Source organism: Polyodon spathula, chromosome 7, assembly GCF_017654505.1.
Source record: "Polyodon spathula isolate WHYD16114869_AA chromosome 7, ASM1765450v1, whole genome shotgun sequence".
Classification (NCBI taxonomy): domain Eukaryota; kingdom Metazoa; phylum Chordata; class Actinopteri; order Acipenseriformes; family Polyodontidae; genus Polyodon; species Polyodon spathula.
Window position 1 is genome coordinate 58,675,875 of NC_054540.1, and position 13,767 is coordinate 58,689,641.

Genomic DNA, 13,767 nt, shown 5'->3' on the forward strand with positions numbered 1-13,767 from the left:
TCTACACAGGCGTGGGATTATTATTCTTGTGTACGTGTCAAAAAGACTCCTTCCCTATATACAAAATATTAGAAAAAATAAATAAATAAATAAATATATATATATATATATATATATATATATATATATATATATATATATATATATATATATATATAATAACATATCTGTTTTTCCAAGACAACTTTCGGAGGGGCAACTTCTCAACCACATAAAGTTCACACAAACTGTTTTAAAAAATTTTAAAGATTGAATTAAAAAAGAAAAATCGGAGCAGTTCCCATTTTAAAACTTGGTCGGCTTTGTAATTTCCAGCATTATTCTCAAAGATGAGCTGTTTTCAGCTGTGAAAAGCTGAACTAGCTGGAGGTGAAGGGTAGCCGTGTGAGGTTAGCTCTGCTCCTGCAGCAGAACCCAATGCTTTAGAAGGGAATGAGAGAATCGGCTTTGCTCATGTGACTCACCAGAGACCTCCTTCTTCTTCTTTTCAGCCTGACAGCTGAGTTAAGCAGGTTTGCTGGATATGCAATAAGGGCCAGCGCAATCTGCACATTTAAAAGTCTTGGCACAAATGCTACGACAGCAGGGGGCCTGCCCCTGTTGTTCAGTGCAATGGCAACCATTCAGGGACCCACTGAACTCGTACAGGAGGATTATTTTCAAAGAGCTCCTTAGTACTACAGTCAGGACTGAGCGTATGGTAGAATGATTAGATCGTTATGCAGACAGGCTGACCGCACAGTATTAGCTTTATGCACTGCATTGTTGGCTCTGTACACCCAGGGGTACTCAAAAAGCAGTATACAGCAAGCAGTGTCCTCTAGCAAAGCTTTCAGAAACAGGTACTGTCCAAGCCTGGCTGGACTGTGCTCATCTGTCAGATATCACCGCTGGTGTTTGCAAGTGTTGTGGGGATGCCTGCCCCCGGTGGGAAGTGGCTGGCTGCATGGAGGGCTGCCCAGAGTGCGCCTCTGAATGCAGCTCAAGCTCCTGGACTCGTGCTGTGCCTGTGGGGGCTGCTTCCTTTAGATTTGCCTGCATAACAGGTTTACACAATGTAAAGCAGAAGCCAAAAAACATAAGTCTGGGGGAGCCACAGTCTACAGGAGCAAGAGGCGAGCTCTAGGGACTGACTCTGTAACTCTCGATAAAGAACAATCAATTATATCAAACTAAAAACAAAACGCAGTTCAGCTTTCTGAGAAGGAGCTGAGAGTCCTTACGGTTGAGGTCACTCAGCATGAAACTGAGTTGTTTGGAAAAGCCTCAGCCAACAACAGTTATGCAAGTATCCTTAAAGATTATATGTATTGGCCTGTCCTTTTCAGCATGACATCCAGAAATTTGCCTAGCACTCTGGAAAAGGTGTATTGGGCTATCCCTCCAGATATTCCAGCTGTGGTCTGTCAGGATCCAGAGGCTATGTAGTGCAGAGAACTCAACATTTTCACATGTGCAGGGACAGCGGTCCCTAGATTGACGCTGGGGTGTAGTTCATCCCTCAGTTCAGCTGTTAGGTCTAGGATGACCTGCGGAGTGAGATGATAACGCTTTAGCACCGCATCCTCTGGCATCCCAAACAAAGTGACCCCAGGATTGAATATGCAGAGTCTTCTTCATCTTGCCCTTCTCCTCCAAACGTGTTCCTGCCTCTCCTCAACAAGGGCCAAGTGTCACCGCATCAGGAAGTGTACCACAGCAGCCATCCTGAAGCCAATGACAGGTCTCTGCAGGTGTGTGCAAGGGTCTGCACCTTGAAGTTTTTGGAGGGTCAGGAATTGCCTAAGTGCAAGACAAAATCCTTACATCACATTATAATGTTTGCGCCCGCTTAGTATCCAAATCCTGCCCAATTCCACGCTCTTTTCTTCATTTAAATTTCACATTAATTTTAACGGATTAATGATAGCAAGGTGCAAATCTGATAGCGGGTGCAGAACGCCAGCCAGTCCAACACCGTTCTTTACATACGCCACATTTTTAGCGACTGGTAAAATCAGACTTTACTGCTGCTAAACACGACTTACGGCAGTATTATGTGGGTTTTCTACCGGCAAATCACTTTGCGCGTATCCTTACATCACCTGCATTGCTTGTAATCATATAATGCAAGTGCTAATACCCTGTAAATGGGTCAACATTACTTTACACGTGTATCTGTAAAAATAAATTAAAAAAAGACCATCCTATAGCTTATTATTATCCTGTCCGGTATTAATATATATGCAAAACGTATTACACAGTAGATGTAAAACTCAAAATATTATACCTTTTTTTTAAAAAAGCTGGGATGTACTTATCTGACCGTAAACATGTTTAAACGTTTTTAACATTATGGTGTTAATGTGTATTCATTTCAACATTATATTAGCATCGTCATACAGAAACGGGGAGTGCTTTCTGTCTGTAGTGGTAAGAGTAATTTGTTTTCCTTGCACAGCAGCGACACCTTGTGCTAAGGTAATGCAACGATGGAAAATGAAATGCGTGCTTTGATGTTGACCGAAATTTGGTCAGTTGGCACAAAAGCACACGTCACATTGAAAAGGAAATACGCGCGGTGCTAAGACAGAATCGCGGTGATACAGCCCTGCTTCTTCATATTTCTTTTTGTTTGGTGGACAAAATATTTGATCAGTTCTGTATGTTTTAAATGAGATGTCTATACGTTTTTTAATTGACTGTCGCAATAATGTTACTTGTTACATACAGATAACACGCTATGACACAAATACAAATGCTACAGATCAATTATAACTTGATTCATACGGCGACTAAATATTCCTATGCAATTCTATCGCTGCGCACAGCGAGCAGCAGCAACGCAGTACAGCAGCCACTCTGTTGCAACCCTTTCGAGTTCTATGGTGTCCCGGCACTCACAGGAAACCATGTAACGGAACTGTACGGAAGCCGTGAGAAGCCAAACCTGTCATATTTTCCGAAACAAAAAAAATGGCATCTGCGGTAGTGACAAGCGAGAGCCAAGCGTCGGGTGCAGATCAGCCCAAACTTTCCGATTTAATAGACAACGGGTGGAAGCTCTATGAAGAAGTGGAAAGCACAAACGAGCCGACCTCATCCCTCTCGATCCAAGTTAAAATCAAGCGCGGTGTCTCCAAGTTAGAGGAGGCGACGCGGATGGTTGCCCAGCTCGACCTGTTCAGGTACGACCCGATTGCGTTTCACACAACACCGGGGGCGAGATTCAAACGAGCCGCAGGTCTGGGTGAGGCCTATCTATAGGAAAACGCATTGGTAGCTGTATGCTGTGATAAATGTAATCACTATGCACCAGTTTAAGCGATTGCAAGTGCATTTAGGTATTCTGCTGTTTTCTGTATTATAGCTGAATGTCTAGTCGCTGTGCACAGCCCTATCTTCACTGACAGGTCATAGAATAAATTAGCTTTTTGAAAAACAAAACGAGAAGGCACTGTTAAAACTGTTATCCAGCTTTTCTGCTTCAATGCGAGTGGTCATTTTGCCAATACTACCGAGAGACGAAATTAACAGAGTCCAGGTTTTACTAGCCCCAGTGCATCGGTAACAAGCTCAGGTGTGTCTTAAACTCATAGTAAAACCGTAGTTAAAAAAAAAAAAAAGGATCAAACTGCTATGCAATGGGAGTCTTATTCCCATCCCCGATGTATACTGCTATTCTAACGTTAAGGGCTACTAATAACTAAGGAAACATTCTAATATATTGCATTCACTGTAAATGTAATCACATGTTTGATCTGAATGTATGTCTACACGTCTTTTTATGTGTATACATGTGTCTTTTAAAGCGTAATGCCCGTGTCGTGTGTTTGTCCCCAGTCGAAATGAAGAGCTGGAGGAAGTCGCCACGGCAGACCTGAAGTACGTGCTGCTGCCTGCTCTCCTGGGCTCGCTCACGATGAAAGAGACAAACCCCTCCAAGCGTCTGGAGCAGGTGCAGAAGGCCAGGGTTTACTTCCTGGACTTCTTAAAACGCTGCAAAGAGTATAACATCATGAAGTTCGAGCTCCCGAAACCAACGCAGAGCCCAGAAGAAAACAGTGAAACAGGGGAGGATTCGAGCAGCGGGGCTGCTGCCGTGCCCCCAAACCCCCCTGACCTGGTGGCTATGGCAGTACACAGAAATGCCAAGATAGAAAGGGGAGTACCTCCTAAAATACATATTGATGTACTGAATCATTCAGGAGTTTGTTTAGCACTTTCATTCAGCAGGTGCTGTAGCTTTTTAACTGCATCTATAAATTACTGTGTTATGTCAGCACACTCCCTTGCTTTTCATTTAAATTAACATCTCTTGTTAATATTTATTTAGATATTAAATGAATTGGGTGATTTATTACTGCCTGTCAGTCATTGTGCCAAATAGCTTGGTGGAGTTGTGATGTGGACCGATGTCTGCTGTGTAAGTCAGGGGTGTCCAATCAGTCATGATCCTGGAGGCTATTCCACTCCAGATTTAAGGTGCAATGAGAAATCAACTACTTCAGGGTCTGGATGGAAATTTAACAATTTACAACAGCGTTAGAACAAAGACCAGGACTGGAAGAACCAACTTTGGCCACACCTGGTGTAAGCTGACAGAATCAAGCTCATTTAATTTCACTTTCATTTATTATTATTCTTCTTTTTACAAACAGATACAATCAGAAGAAGGAGACAGAAGCCAAACTGTCAGAGATCAGAGTGGCAGTGGACAGCGGGCAGGCGGAGGATGAAGTGGTGCGAGACTTCTACCTGCTGAATGCACGCAGGTGGGTTACCATCGCACTGGAGGAGATCGAGAGCATCGACCAGGAGGTGCAGATTCTCAAGAGGATGGGCTCCCTGAAGAAGGTACACGTTTGATGTTTTATTCAGCTTTCATGGGGTAAGGTCATGGGCCCTGATGACAATGTAGCTGTTAAGGAGGGGTGGCCAAAGTTGGCCCTTCCAGTCCTGGTCTTTGTTCCAACCCTGTTCTGAAGTGTTTAATTGAACCAATTAATCTTACATCCAGACCCTGAAGTAGTTATTATGTCATTGTCCCTGTTAAACCTGGAGTGTGGTAACTCTCCAAGACCGTGATTGGTCATTGTACCTGTTAAACCTGGAGCATGGTGACTCTCCAAGACAGTGATTGATCATTGTCCCTGTTAAACCTGGAGCGTGTTGACCCTCCAAGACCGTGATTGATCATTGTACCTGTTAAACCTGGAGGTGGGTGACCCTCCAAGACCGTGATTGGTCATTGTACCTGTTAAAAAACCTGGAGTGTGGTGACCCTCAAGACCGTGATTGGTCAGTGTACCTGTTAAAAAACCTGGAGCATGGTGACTCTCCAAGACCGTGATTGGTCATTGTACCTGTTAAAAAACCTGGAGCGTGGTGACTCTCCAAGACCGTGATTGATCATTGTCCCTATTAAACCTGGAGCGTGGTGACTCTCCAAGACCGTTATTGATCATTGTACCTGTTAAACCTGGAGTTGGGTGACCCTTCAAGACCGTGATTGGTCATTGTACCTGTTAAAAAACCTGGAGTGTGGTGACTCTCCAAGACCGTGATTGATCATTGTCCCTGTTAAACCTGGAGTGTGGTGACCCTCCAAGACCGTGATTGATCATTGTCCCTGTTAAACCTGGAGTGTGGTGACCCTCCAAGACCGTGATTGATCATTGTCCCTGTTAAACCTGGAGTGGGGTGGTCCTGCAAGACCTTGATTGGCCACCCTTGCTCTTACATTTCGAAAGGGACGTGATTTGGTGGTTAGTTGGGTGAATTGTTTAGAATGTTGTTTAAAACAGCTTGTGTACTCTTTGCAGCCTTATTTGCAGTGACTTTATATGTGTTTGTTTGGGTTAGGACTCTGCACACTCATCTAGACAGCAGCAGAGGCCGCCAATGAAACCATTCATTCTCACAAAAGATGCTGTCCAGGCCAGGTAGGCTTGTTTTAATGGGTTGGTATGTCTTTTATATCTTAGTTAGGTGCCAATCAAGCATATCACAAACTAAGTTTGCACAGAGACTAACTAAGCTAACTAAGCAGTTTCAGGGCTGGTTTCACAGACCCTGATCAACACTAATCCTGGACTACCTTATCTTAGAGCTGTATACATGTGAAGTTTAATTGTAGACCCATGTGGGTTGTTGGTTGTTTTCAGAGAAGGTGCTTGCTTCTATATTAAGCATGAACAAAATGCCTGTGGTCTATCTAATTTAGCTCTTAATAAAATCGTGTCGTTTCCCATATGGAGCCGTGCTTACAGAGTGTTTTGGTGTTGCAGAGTATTCGGAGCAGGCTATCCAAGCCTCCCGACCATGACTGTGAATGACTGGTATGAGCAGCACAGAAGACAAGGATCTCTCCCAGACCAGGGGATCCCAAAGAGCGCAGGTACTGTACACATTTACAATTGTGTTTATTAAACCAGGATAGAGCCCCTGAGAGACACATCTCATTTACAAGGGGGTCCTGGCAGGAGAAGGCTCATGATCCTGGTCAGTATTTACAAGATTTGCAACCCTGGTCAGATTGCAAATACATATTTGTGAGTAAAAGCTGCTGTTTGGCTCTCTCAGGACCAGTTTCTTCTCTTGCAGAACATGTTTTTTTTTTATTTTAGTAGTTTTAAGCTTGTCCGTCTAGATTTTTTTTCCATGCAAGTAACATGCTGTGTTTGATGTCTTTGGTGTGCTTTTATCCTTTTTTTTTTTTTTTTTTTTTTTTTTTTTTTTTTTTTACCAGTAGATGGCAGTGTAGACATCAAAGTTTTAAAGTACCATAGAAGGGCAGGCAGTACACATTTCAATTACAGATTGTCCTTTTTTATATACTGGTAGTTGTGAAGGCTTAGACAACATGTTTCATGTGCTTTGCCTATAAAACTGCAAAAATGTGTTGGTGACTCTCCATTCATTTCTTTGTATGTTTTTCACATACGGTGTTGCTATCATAACCAATGGGATACTAAATTAATAAATTCAAGGCCTAGCAAGTACAGCTGTAACACAAAGGGTGTGGTTGGCTTCTGTCCTGGTAATTGTATGAGGCTCCCTCGTCTCTGTTGCAGCTGACCTTGATAACGAGGAACGTGAGGAGGAGGAGAAGGAGAGACAGATAGGAAACGATAATGAGGAAGCATTGCAGAGAGCTCGGGACTGGGACAACTGGAAAGACACGCACAGGAGAGGCTGCGGCAACAGGAAGAACATGGGCTAGCAATCTCACTGCCTGCTGGACTCTTAGTGCTACAGAAATAAACTGCTCCTGCTGGCTTCATGTGCAGCGGGGATGAGTGTCTGTTAACTGCATTTGACACATAAATAACCCCGAGCTGCAAACTGATTGGCCAGTGTTTCAGCTGGGTTGAGGGGGAGGGGTGAGGCTGGGGATTCAGAAGGCAGAAATAGCTATTTTATAATTGATTATTCAGGTCTCAACTTTAAACTGTGAGGGTCACAGATGTAACATGCCTGGTTCTTGATTCTGTTAAAAAGGCATTTTAGTATAAATTGGAGATTTGCCTGTAAGAATTCCATTAAAAAAAATATTAAAAAGCTGTCATTTAAATTTGATTCCTTGAGATGTGCTCCTGTCCTACAAGTAATCTTGGGAAGAATCTTTCTTCAAGTACATTCAGTTCATAGCCACTGATAATTGTCACTGGAATAGGGTGGAGTTAGAAGCCAAAACATTTTTTGTTTTTGTTTTTTTTTTCTTTGCAGAAGCAAAGCTATAGAATTGTGGACGCTTGTAAGAGTACAAATTGTTTGCATTTATTTTTATTATGTATAAATATATTTAAGGCCGACCTGCGTAGTGTTTTACAATATATTGTTTCTTTAAATAAAAAGGTTACACAATGATTAATCTCTTGCATGGTATTTTTTAATTGCTATCAATGCACACAACTAATAGCCTTTTCAATAAATAAAAAACATGCATTTAGAGCTGGGGAAGCAGATGAATCAGGTGAACATCTGCACCCTTAACACCTTAGGGGCCGTTCAGAAGGGTGGGAGTAAAATATATTTTTACTTGCAGATTTCTAAACAGTCAAATTATAAAAGCTGCTTTCACGTACAACCTTTTTTTAAAAAAAAAAACATTGTTCAATTTCAAATGTATCCAGTAGAATAATGTCTAGTGGCAGCTTTTGAAGAATGTACTGTATTATGTTTTCTTTATAACTGGAATACTCCACAGCATTGAAATGTCCAGCAGCTTTGTATCTGAACTTGCAGTGAGAGGGGAAACATCTTCAGCTCTGCAGTTAAGTCTGTTGAATGTTCTCTACCCAGGATGTAACCCTGGCAGGGGCTGAATTCTTGGCATCTTCTGCAGTCCCCACCCTGGGAATCAGTGTTCTGTGTCTGGAGGAGTCTGCTCAGTCATATCACTACATATAGAAACCAACATGCCACAGCAGCTCACTGCTCGTACTATACTGGATTACAGTCTGATGTAAGCACTCATTATAGAGAGAGTTGCAAATGATACCAAAACCTTCTTGTCCAATCCTTATGAATTAGATTGGATTAGTCATGGTGCTAAGATTGTTTTGCTGGTGGCCAATCAGCAACTAATAAAAAAGTGGTACTGCAGCTAATAGCTTGTGGAGAAAGGTGTGGAATAAGGGTTAGTGGTACAGTATGGGATGGGTTAAAGACCAGATAAACTTGACAACTGACTTTATATAGTATAAACATAAAAAGAAAATCTTAAAAATTAAGCAAATAACATCAGTGGCTCAAAGTTTAAAAAAAAAAAATTCTCCTGAGATTTCCAAGATCCCTAGAAAAAACAATACTGGTACTTGCAATATTAATAAAAAGAGAAATTGATAAAGACAATAGAAATACCCTCACTGTGTGGTGTAATAGGCTGGGTAAATTACTGGTAATACAAAGACTTGTAACAAGAATCCAAATCACAGAGAAATTGGACATTGAAACCTACAGCAACTAGGAGTTCAAAACCAGGTCTGCCCATACTGCTTTTAATTACCAACACTGTTTAATGGAATGCACGGCATTAGGTCTTGGCAAACATACAACTAGACTATATAAAAAGGTATACCTGCTTCTATATCCGCGCTGCTATGGATAAGAAGAACGACACCGTCATGGTTTCCAGTCAGCAGTTGGAAACATCTCTGGATATTTTTATTTTTGATTACTCATATTGTATAGAAACATGTTTCTCCATCACATTATCCCGTTATCTTCTACAATATAATTGAAGTGTGTAAGAACTGAACTTGAGTTATTTACTTTAAAAACTACAGCAAAACTTGGAATGTGTAACCTGGAACACTAGGCTTTTTTTTTTTTTTTTTTTTTTTTTTTTTTTTGTTTAAAAAAGGAAAAAAGATTCCTACAATTCGTCATGGTTTTCCCCCTTTGGCTTGACCAGCCTGCCGATGAGGAGAATGGAGTTGGTCTTGTTGTCTCGCACCAAGAAGATGAACGGGTGGTCAGCGTAGAAGAGTTTGGGCGACTTGAACTCCGGTTGTCCGTAAATATCCTGGTTGAAGGGTTTGCCCTCGGTGTCCCACTCAAGGACGGCCGCATGGAGGACACTGGAGACGTGCAGGTCCTTCTTGCCAGTCATCCCGGAAAAGTCTGCCTTTGTCTTGTCAACAGCCTCGGCAAGGCCCAGCTCCTGCAGGTGCTTCTGTAGGAGACAGAGGAAAAGGCAAAGACGTGAACATCAGAAAAAAAACTAATTCAGATTAATCACTTTGATCACTGAATTCCTATTAGTGTTGGGGTTTTAGATGATCAATAACGAATCAAGTATCACTAGCTGAATCCTTGCAACGCAGCCTCAGCCAAACAGTGTGAAGTATCAGTTAAGGGGTTGTTAATCAGTTGTTCATTTAAACCATTTGGGAGACACTGTTCAAGTGGTGCTCCTCCGCCACCGAGATCCCGACTCCTACCTGAAGCTCGTGGCTGACGTCCAGGTTGATTTTAGGCAGTGAAAGAGCCACGGCCCTGTTCTCCAGCTTGCTGAACCAGTGGTTGAGCTGCTCCTTAGTCAGCATCTTCTCTACTCTCTCCAAGGGCTCCACATGGAAAGGCATGATGAACACCATGCTGGAATGCTTGTGGGCCAACTGCATCTCCAGAATATTTAGCCTGTTCTCATTGTCTTCGTAAAACTTATAGTAACCTAAAAAAAGATGATACAGGGCACTTTAGGGAAATCAGACATGTTTACTAGTTTACTAGACAAGAAAGAAACATGGTATATTTTAGTGGACCAACAAAACTAATGTGGCACACCAGCTTTCAGGTCCACATGAGAGGATTTGCAAATGGATTGCAATTTTATGAAGGGGACTTAACATTATACACCCTTAAGGAGCTGAAGGCACATTCACCGAGCTGGTTAGATAACTATAAAAACGTGCTGCAGTAATTAAGCAGTGGAAATCCCCTACCTGTGCGGTGCATCATTAGCACGGACACGGTGTTGGTACGGGAGGTCATGAACCCTCGCTTATCTACCATTTTGTAATGGAAGGATTCCTCCCAGTGGGCTGTTAAAGAAAAGAGACACTGGTTAAGCATGTCAAATATCCTCCCTTAAATAGCATACACATGTGTACAAAGAGGTGCATAAATCACTGTGGGTTTTCTATTAAATATACATAAAACTTGAATCCCTCAGACCTTACATTGATGTTGGGATAAGGTCTGTGGTAAGTTAGAAACTGCACAGGTTTTAATACCATGCTAACAGCAACGGTGTTGTGCTTACGTTTGAAGTACATGGCGTTGATGAATAGGGCTCCGTCAGCCCCGGGAAGCTCTCTGGTGACCTCAGCCACCCTGCCCATGGTGCTCTGGGAGGCCCACTCATTGATGGACTGCAGGGCTCTCCTCTTGTCCCTGAAGTTGACCTTGGCGTGCTCGTGATTGTAAAGCTTCCTGCTGCTCTCCACAAACTGCGGCCGGAGGTTCACCGAGGTGGGGCCGTACAAGCGGCTGCCCATCTTCCAGGTGGTGTTGCGGGCCTTCTCATCGCTGACCTCGCTGAGCAGTGCGGAGAAGGCCGGGTGCAGCTGGTCATCCTGGAGGTCAACGTTCAGGACCGATTTGACCTGGCTGGCGGTGTTCTCCTTGGCGCCCATCGTCATCACCCCCAGCGAGGAGGCCAGCACCACTGGAGAGAAGAGGATGTTCTCTGACCTCAGGTTCTGGTCTTTCACCATGGTCTGGTACAGGTTCAGGCCCAGACTCAGGGTGCTGTCAGCCAGAACTGAAGCATGATCCTTCAGGGCTACAGAATCTGCCCTGGCAAGGCTGAAGAGAATGCACATAACTGCTAGCTGCAAAGCCATTGCAACTTGGAATGGAAACTCACGTCTAGCCTGCAAAGTGAACAGAAAAAGGGACTTCAGGACAACTCCATCAGTATATTATTAATTAGTCATATATATAATATATATTTAAGGTCTTACCAAGTTTGTTGAAATATTTTCAGCCTTGCATCTTTACAAGAGTCCTTATGTTTACGTACATTAGACTGTACTGATGAAGGTAGTGGCTGTTTCTAAAGTGAGTCACTATGTAAGTTTGTCTGATATCAAAATGAAATCTATGCTGCAGTGCTTAATGCACACTATATTTTTTTTATTTTTTTTTTTATTTTTTAAACCTGAGCAAACTTGTATCTAATTCATCCAAACTGGATAGCAGCCAGGGTAGACGATCAGTGCATGTTTAATCAGATCCAGATTCTGGACATTCTTTCTGGCATATCCTCAACCCCCTTTGCAATCTTTACAAAACTGTCAAGCAGACATGCAAGTTTTAAACTTGACGGGAAGTTGAAGATGCATTGTTAGACACACTAACACCAGGGCTTTGTCTTTCCTGGAATTTTAAACATGTCTACATTTTTTATTTCCATTTAATCCACTTTATGCCTTGAAATGTTTTCAAAGCGATGTATATCTTTGTCAAGTCCATTCTGAAAAACACAATGAGTACAAGTATATTGGTTCACAAATTATTTAAAAACACTCCCCTCCCCCAAAATGGATTATTTACTGACAGTTGCCCTAGAGTTATTCATTATCAAAAAAAAAAAAAACCACACACACACACACACACACACACACACACACACACACACACACACACACACACACACACACCACAGCCTGGACCACACAGTCAACATCAGACTAATGATACAGACAATACTTTTGTGCGTTAGGATAGGCACATCACCACAATGTTGGGCTTTCCCATAGTCCCGACATCAATGACCTCACAGTGAAACACATTTAAATTCTTTATGGAATGCCCAATAAAGATGTGTTAGCAAACATTCTCTCGTGTATAGCTTTTAAACACGTCGTATCAGGCAATGCAGACTGCAAGGAGTTCTCAGTTATTGTAAAGTTTCACAAATACTATAGAAAGCTTCATTTCTGAATGCCGAAAATGAGGCGTGCTTCGCTTAGATGATTGCCTTGGTTAGCATTTGAAACCATAACTGCTTTTTCAATCAGCGTGTAATTGAGAGAACAGCTACTTGATCACAAACAGAGCACAAACTGGAGCAAAGATAACGGTGATGGGAACATCATTGCGTTTCTGCAGGTCACACAAATCACTGCAAACTTGTCGAGCGAATCACGCAAGAAAACAAATTCATGTAATCCATGCGATTCTTTTAAACACACAAACAGGCAATCACAGCCAAAAATGTTTCCCCCTGTAGAATAAAATAGCGCAAACCTCAACAGCTGAGCAAAAGTCGGTCAATCTGTGCTACAATTAACAATTCGCATACAATACAGTAGAGCAGCCTAAAAGAAAGCTTTACCTCTTCGTTCAGACAGCTCGCTCTTCCTCCTCTTAGAATGGGAATGTGCGCTGCGAGTCACACTATAACAGGCTCAGGGAAGCTTCCAGAAGGAATTCGGAGCCCTGTGTCCAGACTAACACATCCATTGGGATGATGCTGCCTGTGAAATGTGAGCCAGTGCGACGAGAAGCACCTCCCAATTATATATACAGGCCTCTGTATGAGGTGGGGGTGGGGAGAGGAGAGAGATTCTTAAGAGCTTTTTTTTTTTTTTTTAAACACATTAAATACATGAAGTTGCATCAGATTTTGTAAGGGGTTGCATAATGCAGAATATTTGGGGGATCAAGTAGTATGGAAGAAATCAGAGGTCCCTACAGACAGTTCTGCGAAGGGTTGTTCTGGTACCTACTATTAGCCTAATGTTTCAAAATGTTGTAGGCTTTTATTTGCAACGTTAGCAGTTTTTTTGAAAAAATGCACTGAATAAATGAATCTCAATATTACATTAATAATATTACATATCAAATATTATATTTCCCGTGCATGAATAGGTACAGGATTAAGAAATAGATGTTTCATTGATCGATATGCAAGAAATATAAACGTTTTATTTTGTTTTAAAATATTTTGTACAACCCTTTAACTAAGCAGTCCTCCAACAGTACACACCACACGACGTAACAGGAAATGGCAGCAGTTCAAATCAAAGCCAACTATAAACTATGTTTCCCTCTCAAACTGCCACGTTTGCACTGCAGGCGGGGGCGCGCCTGACTCCAAAACTTTCTAACCACGCTTTAATAACTCATCAGTCTTTTGTCCAGGAATTTCTAGTACCCTAAATGAGTTGCTGCTGGTCCATCGAGTCAGTAATGCGTTTAGGCGAGTGTACTTCTCATTGTGAAATGTTTACTGGTTTTAACATTAGCATGAAACATGCTGGGCTCTAT

At 42.2% G+C, this 13,767-nt stretch overlaps 2 protein-coding genes across 4 annotated transcripts; one reads left to right on the forward strand and one right to left on the reverse strand.

The window, feature by feature from the left end:
* Window positions 1–2,895: 2,895 nt before the first annotated feature.
* LOC121318946 (immunoglobulin-binding protein 1-like) lies at window positions 2,896–9,329 on the forward strand. The gene is made up of 6 exons (XM_041256166.1): window positions 2,896–3,167; window positions 3,823–4,143; window positions 4,641–4,836; window positions 5,845–5,924; window positions 6,270–6,379; window positions 7,056–9,329. Exons 1-6 carry the CDS (start codon window positions 2,956–2,958, stop codon window positions 7,202–7,204), a joined length of 1,068 nt encoding a protein of 355 aa, XP_041112100.1. The 5' UTR covers window positions 2,896–2,955; the 3' UTR covers window positions 7,205–9,329.
* A 21-nt stretch (window positions 9,330–9,350) lies between these two features.
* On the reverse strand, window positions 9,351–12,971 carry LOC121318945 (serpin H1-like). 3 transcript variants are annotated; one of them, XM_041256164.1, is made up of 6 exons: window positions 12,833–12,971; window positions 11,457–11,968; window positions 10,754–11,366; window positions 10,434–10,532; window positions 9,930–10,162; window positions 9,351–9,661 (listed from the first exon to the last, which is right to left on the reverse strand). In XM_041256164.1, the coding sequence occupies exons 3-6, from the start codon at window positions 11,334–11,336 to the stop codon at window positions 9,362–9,364; spliced, it is 1,215 nt and encodes a 404-aa protein (XP_041112098.1). In that variant the 5' UTR covers window positions 11,337–11,366; window positions 11,457–11,968; window positions 12,833–12,971; the 3' UTR covers window positions 9,351–9,361. The 3 variants fall into 3 exon arrangements, with proteins under 3 accessions (XP_041112098.1, XP_041112099.1, XP_041112097.1); XM_041256165.1 differs by lacking the exon at window positions 11,457–11,968; XM_041256163.1 differs by lacking the exon at window positions 12,833–12,971 and having other exon boundaries at window positions 11,457–12,034.
* Window positions 12,972–13,767: the final 796 nt, after the last annotated feature.

Coding starts and splice junctions, on each gene's coding strand:
- LOC121318945 (XM_041256165.1), bottom strand. CDS start 11,336: ATGGCTTTGCAGCTAGCAGTTATGTGCATTCTCTTCAGCCTTGCCAGG. Junction 10,533..10,753: donor CAACGCCATGTACTTCAAAC/GTAAGCACAACA, acceptor TTTCTTTAACAG/CCCACTGGGAGGAATCCTTC. Junction 9,662..9,929: donor ACGTCAGCCACGAGCTTCAG/GTAGGAGTCGGG, acceptor TGTCTCCTACAG/AAGCACCTGCAGGAGCTGGG.
- LOC121318946 (XM_041256166.1), top strand. CDS start 2,956: ATGGCATCTGCGGTAGTGACAAGCGAGAGCCAAGCGTCGGGTGCAGAT. Junction 4,837..5,844: donor GGATGGGCTCCCTGAAGAAG/GTACACGTTTGA, acceptor TGTTTGGGTTAG/GACTCTGCACACTCATCTAG. Junction 5,925..6,269: donor AAAGATGCTGTCCAGGCCAG/GTAGGCTTGTTT, acceptor TTGGTGTTGCAG/AGTATTCGGAGCAGGCTATC.